Genomic DNA, 16840 nt, shown 5'->3' with positions numbered 1-16840 from the left:
CCGGCTCCTTGCGATAGCAGGTGTCCGTCCCCTCTCCGGCAGAGCTGGAAGTGTCGGCAAGGCCGCTTTCCCCGCGTCGTGCTGGGAACGGGGGCTGGCTCGCGTTCTCGCCGTCTCTGTTCCCGTGGGGTTTGTAGGTTCGCCCCCCCTCCCACCTCACCGCCGCGGTCCGGAGTGGGAATGTGCTTTTCTTGACAAAACCCCGTCGTGTTCTTGATACAAAGGCATACTTTGCTCTCTGCATGCCTGGCTGTTGCCGCTGTGTGTCGTCTGTCCCAGCCCATGCATGCATTTCGGTCCCGGGAAGAAGGGGGAAGCTTGAAATAATTCGGATTAGTTTTGTTTCGGGGTGTGCGTAATCTTCTGGTGGCTTTGTGTTTCCTGAAGGAAACTCTTGGAGAAGAATTGTTTCTTTCCACGCCGTACTTTTGCTCTCAAGTTAAAAATATGATTATTAGCCTGGAGATTTAAAGGTTGAATGTAACTGAAGGTGAGGCACAAATTTAAATTGGAGTATGGATGACCTTTAAATAGGTGGAACAAGAATATGAATGATTTTGTGAGGCTAAAATAATAGTTTGCAATCTTTTTGCAATTTGCCTAGATTTTCCTTATAAAGATCAAATATGGATCCTGAAGCTGAGATAAAGAAGCAAGTAAACCCTTTCTACTGCAATGTAAGTATTCCTTTCTGAAAACTGTACATAATACAAAATAATTTTGGTAGAACAAAGTTGGCATAAACCAAGTGTGAACTTTTTTTTTTTCTCTCAAGCAAAATTGATAAATAGCACTGGAGTTGAACTTACTTTGCTGTCTTTGTCATGTTTGACTTGGATGCATGTCAGGAACCAACTTATTAAAATGAATAGTTTTAATAATATTATGTTTCTAAATAAAGACATTCTTTTAAAGTGGAAGATTAAACTGCAGCTCCTGTTCAGAAAAAAAAATTCCTAATTTATCTGGTTCTCAGGTTTATTGCTGTTGTTTTTAAGCATCTTGGTTTTTTTAGAGGAGGAGAAAATATTTGGACTGCCTTTGTTCATTCACATGAATTTAAACCTAATCTGCTCCTGTTCTGAACCAGCCCAGGCATAGACCAGTTGTGACTGGAAAACTTCACATGCACATGAGTGAGGCAGGCCCCAAACTGATGAGAGTGTGTTAGTCTGGATGCAGCACTGAGGACAACTGGCTCATCTTAGACAGGTGTACTGGCTTGTTACAATTATGCCTTGCCTCTAGTTCAGACTTAACCGGTTAATAGTTTGTGAGGAAGATCTTGGATCTGTCTTTACTTATTCACACAAAAATATGCTATGAGATAGCTGCAGGGTTCTGGAGACATCTGAAATTTTTCTGTGATGTGGAGATTCCTTTCCATTACACGGTATTTGGGTGGTCTTGGAGACTCACAAAGAAAAGATCTAGAAGCTGCTTTAGTTTGTCTTTGGAGGAACAGTACTTTTGTAGAACTTACATATACTGACATTTTGGTAGCAGATTTGTTTTGTTTTGATATCGGTGGTATTTTTTTCTGTTGGTTTGTGTGCAATGCTAGAAATACTTTTTCTCTTTAACCTAGATTTGCAAAATCTGGTGTGCTTCTGCATTAAACTTGCAGACTCACTTCCTTGGATTCAAACACAAGACGGTAAGATCAGTTTTTGAATGTACCTTTTGTCAGATTTTACAGATTTATTTAGCAATAGAATACGGGTTTGAAATCTAATTTTTAATGTAGTGTTAAAACGTGCAGTTTCAGATATTTAGCTAGTTTTGTTGCTTTACTATTTTGTTCACTGCAATAAAGTAGAACTTAGTTTTGTACATTAGTCCTATCAGAAAATGTTGTTACAACTTTGTGTCTTGTATTCTGGATTAGTAAAGACAATACATGAGAATACATGGCTGTTAATAAATGCAGAATGGAATTATTTAAATCATAGACAATCTAGGAAAAAAGATGTAGATCTCTTTCAAGTTTCATGTAATTATCTATTCACCTGAGAGAATCTGTGGTGTTGGTGTTAATCTAACTTATTTTATAAATAATAAAATGTTTGCATTGTTATTTTTTGTCTTCCTTGTTGGTTGATGACTTGTGAAGCTAGGTTGAAGAAGCACTGAAAGCTCATGGCATTGGTAAGTGCAAGATTTTTTACTTCCTACTCTGTTCTATACATATACCTTTTTCTCCACCCCAATGTAGTTGTTTATGAAACAAACAAGAAAAAGACTTTCTCAAGACTTGTGCTTTAAAACGTGTCTTGTGTTCTTTAATGACATAACTATCTAATTCTACAGAAATCAATCAATAGTGTGAGCAAGAGGTATGCAAAGTTTATTAAAAAGCACTAGCTACAGCACTACAAATCACCTAAAGTTTTGAGAAACCTTAAAGAATTCAAGACCTTAGACACCTTCAAGATTTAAAATATATTTTAAAAAACTATGCTTCTTAAAGCATGTAGAAATACTTTTTTCTGTATATACTTTATATTTGTTTTTTAAAAGAGCTTATACTTTTAATAGGTTTAATATATCATTAAACCTTCTCCAGGTCTTTATGAACTGGTCCAGTTCCAGAAGAAATGAAGGTCTAACAGGTTTCTATTTACAGGTTTCTACAGTGCACTGCTCCTAGAATTGGGTTTGAAAGTTGTGGCCCAAGTATACATAGTCATTGCACCTACCCAGTCTGGGAATTTTTGTACAGACTGTAAAGCAAATTTAAATATTTAGCAGCTGGATGGTGCTGAAATGGATGCTCTGAAATGTTCAGAGGTGAATCCGCAGATAGTCATCATATCTTTTTATTTCTTTTTTTTTTTTTAAAGGATTAATTGGCCACTAAAAAACTTGATGAATTCTAGTGACCAGAATATGATTCGTGTTGTTAGAGTCTTTGTAGGTTTATCTTCATAACACTTTATTTCTTTTCTTTTACTCTTCTGATGTTTTGATTAAGATCATTTCAGAAGGTTGGTGGTAATGCAGCTAGCATTAAGTAAAACCTAATTGGCAGGAATGAGCTGGCAGCTTCATCAGCTGTCAACACAATATAGTTTGTAACTTAATCTTCATGAAAACTTGAGTATTTATCTCTGTAATCAAAGCATATGTGACTCTTTCTGATGTCACATATCAGAAGGTTGAAGCCTTCTGACTCCCACCTTCTGTTTAGGGTTTATTGTAAACCTTATGCTCAACTTCTTATCAATATCTGATGTTTTAGTAAGAGATTACTTGCAACAGGAGAGTAACAGGGTTGAGGGATATTTAAGAGATGAAAAAATGAAATTTGCCGTTAGCTGGCATTTTTTCAGGTACTGCTTTATTTATTTATTATCATGTAGTAAAATGCTGAGCTTTCTGAATTTCTGAAATTCTGTTCTTGTTGTCCTATAGTGAGTGCGTTAAGTGCCTATTCAAGGAATAGCAACTTGCTTCTTTTGTGTGCTTGGCACTTCACTCCCAAACACGCAGAATCTCATCTTATACAGATGTCGTTCTCTCTCCAGGTTCCTCAATGGCAGATCATGTTATGTGGTCATCTCTGTCTTACCTTTCTTAAGGTTCTGCAGCCCCAGCCCTATTACATGCCATATGTGGATAGAAAAATATATTTGACTGGGGAGAGGATAGCTGCAAGAACTTTTCAAAAAGATGGGAAGGTTATGGGCTGAGTCAAGTGCCCTGACAGGCAGCATGTGGGCTGGCAGTTTAAGCACCTCAAGTTCAGTGGATTTAAACTGAATTGCTGTGATGTATTGGATTAAAGTAGTCCTGAAATTTATGAAATGCAGCTTTGTTCATTATAGAATAAAAGACATTTGCACTGTGGTGAATCAGTCAGGCTTTTCCCTTGTTGAAGGTTGTCTTCTATATAAATTAAATTACAGGCAAAATTACTTACAGTTTAAGCCACTGTTTAAATAACTGAATTTTGTGATGTGTATTTGAACTCATGTTGTGTGATAACTAGTGGCTTGGTTGGTCTTCCTCTCTGTCTGCTTTGTCGAATTGCCTGACATTAAATAACTTTGTTATTGTTTGGAGTAAATGGTTTTTTTGACCATTTTTTGCCAAAAAAATCTCATAGTACATTCAAAACTAAACATAGCTTATTTTTCTCATGCCAGCAAAAGCTCAAAGAGTTTTCTTTAAAAAAATACATTATCATACCAAATTGGTTTTTGTACTTAAAATTTTATTTCCACTTCTGGTTTGTTTTTATTTAGTTAAAACTGCAAGTGGCTCAGGGGAGCAAGTGAAAACACCTGTAAAACTTCCTGATTATGGTAAGAATGTTTAATGAAAAAAAAAAAAGAAAAAGAAAAGAGGGAGAAATAAAATGTTTTGAGGTACAGTGTTACAAGTGATGTCTAGACCTTAGCAGGTCATTGGGAGTTCATTTCTGTTCATTGTCTTTTCCATCTGCAGTAATAGTTTGTAATAATACTTAAAACAGTATTTGCAAACAAAATGCTATAAAAAGAGTGAAAATAAGATTGGGGGGATAACGTTTTCCAATAACTGACTTAATTTGTGATGTGGGGCCATATATGAACAGGGATTCACTTGAATGTGAATTTCTTGGCATATTTTCTCTAGGCCAAAGGTGAAACTCAGGAGTTCGTTTCATTTTGGAGGGGTTTTGTGATGTGACTTGAGACTTTGAAGACTGATTGATAGATGGATGATGTGGGATTACATAAATTTGATTTTATCTTACAGTGCAAACTGAGCCAGAGAGGTTTCATGGACAGACCTTGGAAGAACAGCTTAATACATGTAAAGATTCAGAACCTGCACTTGGTGAGGGTTTTTAATACGGTAATTGTTTGCTTGTGTGGTGTTTATCTTTAAAGAGTATTGAGTAATTTGTTTTTTTAAATGTAAATTAGGTAATGTGTAATAAAATCTTACTAAGTTTACACTGAGTACCTTATAGTATGGTATGAAAGTGACTGATCTTAGTGACAAAATCATTGGATTTGGCCTGGAATATTTTTTATTATGGTAGATTCCACAGGTAAAAAGTATGCTCTAGAAACAATCTAGGGTGACATGACAGAAAGGAACTTTGACTTAAATGATTGTTACTATTCTTTGCAATTTAACTGCCAATCCCGTGAAGGGAAGGGAGAGTGGAGCGGACAGGAAAAATAACTGCAAGGCATATATTAAAATACATTCCCTTCTAAATAGTTACAAAAGAATTGTTGCTATTAATTTTTTAGGTGATTTAAAAAAAAAAAAAAGTCAAGTTCTATGTGGTAAACATAAGGCATCTTAAAGAAATTCAGTTTTGTACCTTTGGTGTTGAGGAAGTCTAGACACCCAAAAGATAAGATAACAAAATAATGATGGTTCTGAAAATCTTGATTCATGTGTTTGGCACGCAATAGTAATAGTTTCCTTTAATGTCTCTTTTGTAACTAGCACTGATTATTTGTTTCAGCAAACATCAAATCTCCTAACTTTTTTTTTTTATCAATACAGGACTTAATTATATAATTGAATACAGATCAAAAGAGAATTTCCCTTTTCTCTATGAATGCCAACTGTGCCATTGTAAAACAGGACTGAGTAACATGTTCATGCATGTTTGTGGTTCCAAGCATAGACTGGCATACCTGGTAAGTTTTTAGAGTAAGGACTTTTTTTTGGATGTAATAATTGAAGTAGAGAATTTGCTAGTCATATTATGATTAAAAAAAAAAAAGGTGTTATATAAGCTTTTGTGAAAATGTGTGTGTTTCTGTTGCAACCGTGCAACTGGGTTTATGCTGTGATAAATGGATTTAAAATTCTTCTCATCAATAATGTGTATGCCTGTCCACTGCTGACACTGAGTTTTTAGATTATTCTATTTTGGTTGACCAGTAATGCCAATAGTGAAATCCACAGCTAAAATTGACTAGAAGTAGGTTTTTGGCTAAGCTTTGTATTATCTTAAAGAACTGGATCAATGAAGAAATAGTTCCATCTTTCAGATGCTTTAGACTAAAAGGAACATAACTATAAATGAACATGATATGTATTGGATAGAGGCTGTGACTTGGAATGAGGGGGGAAAAAAGTTTTATTCCCTGTTTTGTGGCTGGACAAGCCTGTTTTCTGGAGATTTGCAAAGCTCTTAATGTTCACATCAGCCCACGAATGCTTAAATACATTTTGCTTTGAACTGTTTATTTTTTTCAGTGTGTTTAGAGAAATGAGGCTGTCCAGTCTTTGAATGTTTACTTGAATATATTTGTTTAGGATGGGCTTTAACAAAACTGAGAAAGCAATATTTTGAAAAGAATTTTGATACTTTCCATAAAATATCTGCTCAAAGTTGGTATTATATCCGATGTATCTTAAAGTCCTAGAAAGTTGTTGAGTTTGTATGGCATTTTTAGGCAGTTTTAGAGCTAATGTTGTCATCGGGTGTATTACAATGTATCTGCAATGATGTCCTTCGTAAACATCATGCTGTTTCTGGTCATTAATTCAGCTGTATATGCTGAGTGAGACTTGTTTTGGTGGTTTTGATATTCTCAGCTCTTGTATTTCTTGTTTACTTTGAACTGTTTCCTGCAATTCCGAATCTTATGCTTGTTAACTGCATCTCTGTTATATTCTTAAATATTATAAAATATAATAATTCAAGAAGGATAACCTTTCATCATGCACCTGGGATGGATTAACCCTAGGCAGTGGGACAGGCAGGAGACTAAACGGCTGGAATTTGCTCTGCTGAAAAGTAGCTGGGGGTCCTGGTGGACAACAAGCTTAAGTAGTGTACCTTGGCATCAATGAAGGCTAACAGCAAGCTGAGCTATACTAACAAGGGTATAGCCAGTAGATCAAGGGAGTGACTATTCCCCTGTTATTGACACTTGTTAGGCCATGTCTAGAATATTGTGTCCAGTTTTGTGCTACTGCAGACAAGAAAGTTATTGATGAAATTGAGTAAGTCCAGTGGAATGCTGCCAAGATGGTCAGGGGGCTGAAGCACTTGCCCTGCGAGGAGAGGCTAAGGTAGTTGGGCTTGTTCAGGCTGGAGCAGAAAAAGTGTCAGGGGGATCTAATAGTAGCCCTCCAGTACCTCAGGGGAGGTTATTAAGAAGGCAGAATCAGGCCCTTTATGGAGGTGCAGGCAGTAACATAAATTCAAACAGGGGAGTTTCGTACTTGATATAAGGAAGAAGTTTTTCACTGTGAGGGCAGTCAAGCATTGGAGCAGGTTGCCCAGAGAGATGGGGGAATCTCTGTATTCACAGGTTTTTAAGACCCAAGTGGACAAAGCCCTGTGCAACCCGTTCAGTGTCAACCCTATTTTGAGCAGAAGATTTGGCTTCACTCCCCTAAATTATTATGTGATTCTATACATAATCATTTTAATAAGTTCTGCTATGTATTTGTAAAAGTTGATTTATCTTCCATGATTATTACCTGTGCTAGATCTGGAAAGCGTTGCGTAGGACAAAGCATGACTTCAGGATTTGCGTTTCCTTATTTTCTAGAAACAACATTATCCTGAGATAGCAGAATCTGATGAAGTTAAGGGTAAAGGCTCCGAACTGAACAGAAAAGTTAGGCAAGTTGCATTAACAATTGAGAAGAAAGAAGGAAGAAAACAAATAAAGGTACATCTCTTTAAAAATTCCAGAAGTTTTATAGTTATTTAAAAAAACCATTAAAAAATTATCTGGGCAGGATATTGGCAAAGTTTCTTCTTGAGGTGTACCTTACCACTCTGATTCATGGCAAGCTTACTCAGATGCTTAGTGTTCTTCATGGTATACATTAAATTTTTCTCCATCAATTTCAATATCTGTCAACATCCTGCTTGTTAAGCAGTGCTTCTTGGCAAGATCCTTGCTAATGCTACTTAACGTGCATAGCCTATGTCTCGTTTCAAAGTGGAATTCACAATGTTACTGTGTTTAAGCTCCTTATGTCCTGCCCATCTGACAAAAGACCCATGTTTCTTTCTGTGCGATACTATCACAGCTAGGCTCAAGGATGAGAGCCTGTACTGATCTTACTCTTTTCTAATCAAGAAAAGTATGGAAATATTGGAAGATCAAGTCTTTCTTCTAGAGTGAATGGTCTAGAAGGGAGAGATTTCAGATCTTCAAATTCAATCTGTCTGCATATCCTCCATTTTTAACCACTGCTTAAAAAGAAAACCAAAACTGACTATTGGCAGCAACTTTTTCTTTTGACCTACTTAATACAAATTTCTTCTTGACTCAAGACTGTGTATTTTACTTGAGGTTTATGTTCATGGATATAGAAATAATTAATTCCATCTATATTTTGTAGACTTGTTTTTCTAGGAACAGTTTCACTACATCCATAGCAAATCCATCCTTGCTTTAAGGAACTTTTAAATAGAGCATGCATAACCTGGTTTAATTTTACTGCTATATTTTCTGAAACCAGCTATTTGATTTTTTTAGCTCTAACAAAAATTGTGGTAAATAAGTGTCCAGGTAACTGACTTACTGACTTTTTGAATATCCATTCAGGGATTTACACTTATGTGTTTAATACTACTGGTCACATATCGTTAAAAAAATAAATATTTCACTCAGATGAAATACCTATGGAATAATTTTATCCACAAAATAGCTAACATAAATGGGTTTTATGTTTAGGTTGTTACAGATGCTCCGATAATGAGGAGGAGATGGCAAGAATGTAAGTGTGTTCAGTGGGATGTAAATTGTACATTTCTAATTGGGATAAACTCTCCTTGATCTAAATCAGCTTGATTTAAGGGCAAATTGAAAGATTTGGTCAGTAATTGTAGAGTGCGCTTATGTTCTAAGCTGCATTTTGTACTGTTTGTATTGAAAATTTGATGGATGAACAAGTTTTTCCACGGGCAACATAACTAGAGAGACCTGTTTTATACGACTTTGTTCTCTCTTTCCATCCCAGTCCCCCTCGCTTCCCAGGATCCTTTACCTATGATTTCTTTTTATCTGGTAACTGCTGTAGTCTCTGCAGTGCCAATTACTCATGAGCATTTTGGTGAACTGGGCAAAAGGAGCAGGTTGGAGCTCCATGCGTGTATTTAATTTCCAGTCCAGAAAGCCAGACAGAATTCTTAAAGCGTAGCTATAGCTCTTACCTGTGGAAGAAAACTTCCTGTTTTACTAGCCACTGCTACTCACAAAATTGTAGGAACGTGGTATCTGTGAGACTTCTCCACTCAGTTTAATCTTTCAAAGCTCATTGTAGTACAGTGTCATCCAGATGGACAGACAGTACAATTGCATGCCACTTTAGGAAATAGCTAAAAATTGCTACGAGACTCTCATTCTCAGACCTACATGAAAAATAAAGATTTGAGTTAAAACTAATGTACTTAATTTTAATGCGTAATAGTATGTAAATGGTGTCTTAAAATAGCTTAATAGAAGTAATGAGAAGATTTTACTCTGAAGAGGAAAGATATCCATTTTGAATCTAGGAAAGTGTTTTGAAATAAGTTGAATCCTAGTCAAATTACATTTCTTGACTGTAACCTATTGATTAATGTGTCTAATTTTGCACATGGCTATGTGGCATTCTACTATATTTATAATATTTACATCTTTTGTGTATGTAACTATAACCAGGGTATAAAATATTTAAAACTTTGTTATTAATTTGTAGTTCATATTTAATATGCTTTCACAGAATAATGCTTATAAAATTATTGTTAATGTTTGTAACCACTAGTGCACAGAAACAGAGCTAGCTGAAATTGAAGTGCAGTTTTAGAACCCTCCTCTATCAAGATAATGTCCGTTGTGCTACATTTCAAGCATGTTTGTTTAGATCCTAATGCAGATGACAGCCCTTCAAAAGCTAAAGTTCAGCATGTGGATATGTCGCTTAGTAATGAAGAAAAAACAGATTGTAAAAATAAGGATGGAAAAATGCCAGACCCTATTCAAGGTAAGAGAAAAATGATTTTTTTTACTTTTAACTTTCACCAATGTGTGAATTATTTACTCTGTATGTGCCTGTTTATAGTTCCTATAGTTATGTTCTGCTATAGAAGGTGAATTTGCACAGTGTGTGGATGGGTTCGTGGTCTGTGGCAGAGGAAAGAATAATCCCAGTCTTTGCAAAGAAAACTGTGTAGTTTTACTTAACATCGCTGGATACGTTAGAATAGAAACAAGACAAGATTCATAATTAGAAATTTTTACCATGCATATTTTTGGGGTAGGCACAGACTCTTTGGGCACATAAGCTGTGCTTTGGTGTCAGGAAAAAAAAAAATGGGAACAGCTGCATGCCAGACTTTGTTTAGAGCACAAGAAGCATAAAAAGGAAATAGATTGGATAGATGTTTTTTTTTTTTTTAACGACATCTAAAATATTTGACTAACGCTTATTTTCTTGAAAACAAAACCAGAATTAAATATAAAAATCAGTGAGCACCATGTAACTGAAGAAACATCAGAAGTTGCTGCTTGGTTGTAGACTTAATGTCAAAGGTGAGATTAGGGTTCTGTCTAAATGCATTATAATTATTCTCATTCAGAATATTTCTGATCAGAAATACAAACTTGTGCTTCATGGCTGAACCAAATCTTTGCTTTTTAGGTTCCGTTTTTATTTTATTTCTTCACAAGACACCTTACTTTCATCTTCAGGTTTTACTGATGTTATTTTTAAAACAAATTCTAAGCAAAGAATACTTTTAAAATATTGGAAAACCATTACTAAATATACTGATTTTGTTGTTTTAGATGAAAAGAATGTTCAAGAGGAGCAGGCAAAAAGTCAGAATGAACAGGCAAAACCAGATGAGAAGGTTGAACCTAATAAGGCTACTGAAAGCAGCAAAGGCAACAAGACTGAAGAAGGCAGCAAAGGCAACAACTCAGAAAAGTAAAACAAACAAAAAAAATCCACCCCACCCCCCAAACCAAACCAAACCCAACCCAACCCCTTTAAATTTACTCAGAGGAAAATGTAGATGATAGCTGTCTACACTGGATTTGCATAGTGTGCTGTGATGAAGAAAGGCATGCTATAATAGTAAAATGCTTGTCTTCTGAAATTGTGCTCAGCTGTAAACTCCTCTCATCAACAGAAAACCTGGTGTATGTAAAGTGACCTCAGATTTTGCTCTAGATGCAACTAGTTTTTGTATTTAACTGTGTTATCCTTAAGGCATGATCCTCATGTATTACAAGTTCAAAAAGAATGTTCCCTCGTGGTTTAAAAAACCCCTCTGTTATGGGTTCATGTCAGATAATTAGGGTGGTATATGAACTGATTTTAGAAGGAAAAGATAATCAGTAAATAGCTGTAACAATTGGGGTTCATCTTTACAAAATATTTCCTGGAGGAACAATAAGAAGTATTGTGTGTGGTTCTAAAATGGTGAAACTGTGCTTGCCATTTGTAAATAACTTTATTAATAACAGTATTGTGAGTTTAGTTTGAACTATCAGCCTTTGCGTGAGGGGGATATCTCCAACATCAGCCGTCTTTGTGCAACACCAGGAACCACAGGAAAGCATTTGCTAAAGGATGTAATACATGCATCAACCCAAACATATGACTTTTGTTCCAACAATTAGCTCTTTGGTTTTGCTGTAATGACATTCTTTTGGAATGTTTCTTATCTTTAAACCAGTAGTATCTCTCCTAGACATGGAGAGCTAACCCCTTTTGCTTCTTTACTGTTACCCAGTAAAAGGAGAAACTTCCTTGTTCCTGAAATGTCTTTTTGTAGGACTTCTGCCTCTCTATGGGGCAACCATTAAGGAAAAGGATTAATTGAAACCAGATTCAAGTCCAGGTTTATGAATCTTTGTGTTCATTTGTCTGACTTTCAAAGAACTGTAACACTTCTTAATCTGGAGAGTGAACTAGTTCGTGAAAACATCAAAAATAGGGAACTAATAAAAGCTCAGACATCCACATCTGCAAATGCTGCTGTCTATTTCTACCTGACACTGATCCTCATTGTGGAGTCCTGTACTTTAAGTTTTAAGAACAGCATCCTTTGGAAAATCACTTAATGTTGTTAATCCAGTTGTTCAGATAGATCCTGGGTAACTATGAGCAGCCAGGTGTTTCAGCGGGAGACTGATTTGGAAGTTAGTTACTAAATTAGGACTTCAGCTTGTTCCTTTACTGTTTATTTTTCTGAGACTTCTGAGAGATGTGAACTCAATATATAGTTTCTTAAAAGGAATAAGATCACATTCTCATTGACAGCAAGCAGTCAAATGATGTTTCCACTTAAAGATTCTGCAATATCAGTCTGAGAATTTCTATGACTCTTAATTTCTTTGTAGTGAAGTTCTGCACAGTCATCCAAAGATGTAAATTATTTTATTTTGAGTTCATTAAATGTATCATCTCCTTTTCTACACTTTTGATTCCTAAGAAAGATTTCAAGAGAGAGGAGGGCTTAGGCTTGGCGGTCATATGGTTTTGGTTAATTAAAAAACTCCAACCACTCTCAGCCCTGGTTCCTGGGCTTGAAAAGGGATGGAATGCTTCTACAGTAGCTGTAGTTGCAGAACAGCACAAATACGCGTTAGTAACTTTTAGCCATATGAATCTTTGTTTGCCCAGTATCTCTGTGGCTACATTGTAAAATACTTCTTTTTACAGCTGAATTTTTGTAAAGGCAAGTTTGTGAAGTACTGATAAAAATCATATTGTAATCAGGGGCCTTGTCTTTCTGCAATGCATACAAAAAGCTTAGAGCTTTTACTACCAATGTCAAACTTTTTTCTTAACTCTGGGTTTTAGAACTCATGTACTAGCTAATCACACTAAAAAAAACCCTCATAACTAATTTTTACGATGATATCTGGGACCACTGGGATTTCTGCAAGGAAATAATGTGACCTTTCAGAGTGTGTCAGAACTACTGTAGTAGCAGAGTGTCAGGAATTTAAACTGATTATCAGTTATAGACTGGCTACGCATTTTTCATAGATCAACCAAGTGTATACTGTTTTATTTATTTATTTATTCTATCTTAAGGTGCGAGACCAATAAACAATCGCAGGAAGAAAACGAGGAAGTTGAGGTGAATATTTTTCCATTAACGGGTTGCCCCAGTTTACAAATAGTTGGGGAAACAATTACTTTTATATATATTTGGCAATGGTGTTTACTTTTGCTTATTCACATTAATAATACTATTGACAATAAATTAGCTACAAGTTACTACGCAAAACTATTAAGTAAAGGTCTTTTCCTACTTTGTCATGAAAACACATGTATACCTTTCATACAAGCACACACAAGTTAATTAGAGCAAGAACCTAGAATAATCACAATAACTAAAATTAAACAGTAATTTTTATAATTACTGCACATAATAGATCTCTGGACTTTTTTTTTTAATATTAAACAGCAAGAACTTACAGCAAATCCTGAAGAATTCACTAGTCAAGAAGAACTGTTGGGTTATTTGGTGAGTGTTAAATCTTAACTTGCAATGTAATTTTTGAGGGGGGAAAAAAAAATCACAGAATTACTAAGTTTAAAATGTAGCAAGTAACGTGAAAGCCAAAATGTAGGCAGTCTGCTAATCTAACAACATATTTTGTCAGAAAGTAGGATTCAGAATAGAATTAATATCAATGAATTTATAATATATCTATTCATTCTAAAGTTTCTAGACAGAGTTTTTGCCAAAGTACTGGTTTACTGTCAGAGGAATGACTTGCATTGAAAATCAATGCATTTTTCTCAACTATAGCTTAACTCCACTCCTGAATTATGTGCTTAAGTAAAATGACCTTTTATAGTTTTTTTTTCCTTTCTTTTATAATTGGTCTATCATTTTCAAATGAGGAACTTGGAAAGATGTAATTCTATAACAGAAGGAAGCAGAATGAAGAAAAATATCTGAGATATGCAGAAAGGAAAGAAGCAATTTTTAAGAAATACAAGTTGTATACTTAAACAAAAAAAACCCCTGAAAAACATAAACTTAAAAAATCTACCTATTCCCTCTGTAAAGGCAGAATACCCGAGTTCTGTTCAGTTGTTGAAAATATGTATTATGTACACATTCACAGCACAGATGCAATCAGTAAGAGTGGAAAACTAACAGTTGCCAGTTGTTAGATGGCAACAACATTTGTGGTCTTGCATACAGAAATGGCAATTTTATTAAAAGCATCAGTGACAAACTGTACGGAAGTCTTTACTGATAGTTGCTGTGACTCAGCTACTGCATGGTAATATAAGCACTGTTGACCATCATAAAATCTTTTTTCCCCTTTTTAATAGGGAATTATTAGGTGTAAAGATTGCACCTTGCTAATAAAACTTGAATTTGTTTTGAGGCATCCTCTTGCTTAGTATGATTGTCCTCCGAGAACAAAAGAGGACTGTTGGGAATGTGATTGGAACAACGTTCTGTTTTTGAAAGTTTGAAAATTGTTTAATATTAGCATCTACAGTCATTTTTTTTTTAAAGCTGCATTATGTGTTTCTGTTGTTGGATTCAAAAGGCTTCTTATGTAGTGGAAAGTAATTTTACAAGTATCTTTTTTGGACTTGCTGTTCATATCATGGTATAATTCCAGTTGTTCAGTAATTATCCATACTGTATACTTTTTTAACTGTGAAAATCAGTATGCTCAGCTTTGTCATTAAAATAATTGTATTTCTTTTATTACCTGATAGCAGAGATATCCTTGCCCAAGTTTTATCTTTTTCCACCTGGGTTTTGACAAGATCTTTAAATATAACTTGTGCAAACCAGAAGAGAGAAATACCGTTAGTGTTAAAAATATAATATAATCCCTGTTATGTTGTCACATATGAACATAATGCTAGTTTTTTATTACTTTTTTCCATTGTCTGGAGTGTTTAAAGGTGTTTGTTTCTAATCCAGAAGAGTTTGAATTGTTAGGACAGACCTGCAGTTCTGCTGCATTGTGCCCAGTGGAAGTGTTTTCAGCAGAACTTTATTAGTGTAGACAAGAGGATGCCACATGTAGCTCTCTTTGTGAGGGCTATTAGCAGTAGAACTTGCTCCCCTACTAAAGCTTCAGAGTTTCAAAGACTGCCTTTTCCTTAGGCCTTTTGGGAAGAAGGCGGTTAGTATAAGGCAAGGCGGCATGTATTTTTACATTCAGTAGTGTTCTGGATTTTTGCTACTTTCTAGACAAAATGGGTTATGACTATGCTGCCTCAGGTAAGTTGTACGTATTCATTTGTATGCAGGTATCTTGGGAAGAGATCAATATACTTAAGGAAAAGCATTTTCCTGTATGTATTTGCAGGCATATTCTCAAGTTATTTGTTTTCAAAGGATTGTCTTGGGTAGCTGCAGCTTCCTTCTATCAGGATCTCCTTCTATTTCCTGCCCTCCCTTCCCCCCGCCAATTTATGGGATTAAAAGTAAAAACTTTATTTGCTTTGTAACTTCAGCTATGTCTGACAGAAGGATAGAGACATAAAAAATGAGGTTCCTGCAGGTTTTGTTTATACATGCTGATACTTTAATCTTTCAGAGGGACGATTTTTTACAGTCATGTTGTTGTTTGTTTGTTTGTTTGTTTGTTTTTTCCTAGCAAAGTTTTGAGATACTGAATGAAGATGATGCTTCATTTATCCTAAAAGTTACACAGACTCTTACAGATGCACTAGTGGAATATCGTCAGCAGGCTGTATCAAAAAAAGTAATTTGCATTTTGGTTTGGTTTTGTTCTACAAATCTGTAGATTCCTGTAATTATGTGTTTTTGTTATTGATAGTTTGATTATACTTAAAAAAATTGCTGGGGAGACTGTTCTAAGTTTTGGCTGTTAAATACTTCAATTTTTGTAGTGACAATAGGATAAACTTACAGCTTTTCTGCTGAGGAGTCTTAATACTTTCTCTTCAAAAGTGCTTGGGTACTTTTTTTTTAATAGAAGCTAAAAATCATCTTGTCTCTTATTCCCCATGCTTTTCCTTACATCTCAGTTGTTCTGCTCTTTTTGCCCCTTTTCAGTTCTAACTTAAGCTTTTCTCATCTCCACTGACCTCCCTGACACTCTTGTTCTGTATCCCATTTCCTTTTCCAGCCTTCGCTTCATTCACCGTGTAATCAAACATTATTGACATTCTTTTTCTTTCTTATACAACTTTTTTTTTTTTGTCCTACTCTTTGGACCGTTCCCTTTGAGGTCACATTCTTCCCACACTATTAGAAACCCAGTTTTCCCCCTCTTTGCTATTACTTTGACTGACTTGTCTTTACAGAGGCATAGTATGGAGGTGTTCTGAGCAGTACTTGGAGGCTGCTGTGGTTGCCACTTGCGTCCCCTATACCTCCAGTTTATGTTCCGTTATTCCATAATCTCCACAGTTTCCATGCTTGATTTTTCGTTCATTCCCCTATTGTCAACAGGGATGGTAGGAACTTTACTCTTGTTGGTGATCCATTCAACATATTTGCCATAGGAAACATTATTCCTTATCCGTCCCAACATTTCTTGGAGAATTGTCAGTACTGAACAGACTTATTCATCACAACAGCTAATCCTACTACTACAGCTAGTTCACTACTTTTTTATTTAAAGGGTGAGCTTAAGTAGATAATGCCAAATGTGGGTAAGTACCAGCCAAAAAGCTGGAGAGAATCACAGAGGTGACACTTCAAGAAAAAAGTGTTTTGTTTTTCTTCAAAAGCTTTTCTTAATTCAGGACTTTATTATAAAGTTTATCTTTGTTCCCCATATTCCATCTTCCCTCTATTGCCTTCTTTCTGCTGCAAATGTAGTACTTCATGATAAATTCCATGCCTACAGTTCTCATTAATTATTCACTGCTTTTTACTTCCTCGTTAAGCTTACTTTCA

At 35.5% G+C, this 16840-nt stretch overlaps 1 protein-coding gene across 2 annotated transcripts in view; it reads left to right on the top strand.

The window, feature by feature from the left end:
* The first annotated feature begins 603 nt into the window (after window positions 1-603).
* Window positions 604-16840, top strand: part of LOC103917735 — a 22134-nt gene continuing 5897 nt past the window's right edge. The window contains exons 1-13 of one of the 2 annotated variants that reach the window (XM_009324925.1): window positions 604-677; window positions 1589-1657; window positions 2118-2148; window positions 4248-4307; window positions 4744-4824; window positions 5512-5648; window positions 7521-7643; window positions 8661-8703; window positions 9832-9951; window positions 10755-10896; window positions 13018-13063; window positions 13394-13453; window positions 15570-15677. In XM_009324925.1, the coding sequence (XP_009323200.1) occupies window positions 627-677; window positions 1589-1657; window positions 2118-2148; window positions 4248-4307; window positions 4744-4824; window positions 5512-5648; window positions 7521-7643; window positions 8661-8703; window positions 9832-9951; window positions 10755-10896; window positions 13018-13063; window positions 13394-13453; window positions 15570-15677 (1071 nt within the window). In that variant the 5' untranslated portion in view covers window positions 604-626. The remainder of the gene's footprint in view (window positions 678-1588; window positions 1658-2117; window positions 2149-4247; window positions 4308-4743; window positions 4825-5511; window positions 5649-7520; window positions 7644-8660; window positions 8704-9831; window positions 9952-10754; window positions 10897-13017; window positions 13064-13393; window positions 13454-15569; window positions 15678-16840) is intronic. The other variant, XM_009324926.1, reaches the window with a different exon arrangement.

Source organism: Pygoscelis adeliae, unplaced genomic scaffold, assembly GCF_000699105.1.
Source record: "Pygoscelis adeliae isolate BGI_AS28 unplaced genomic scaffold, ASM69910v1 Scaffold135, whole genome shotgun sequence".
NCBI lineage: Eukaryota > Metazoa > Chordata > Aves > Sphenisciformes > Spheniscidae > Pygoscelis > Pygoscelis adeliae.
Note: the sequence above shows the minus strand (reverse complement) of the source record. Positions and strands in the feature narration are given on the sequence as shown.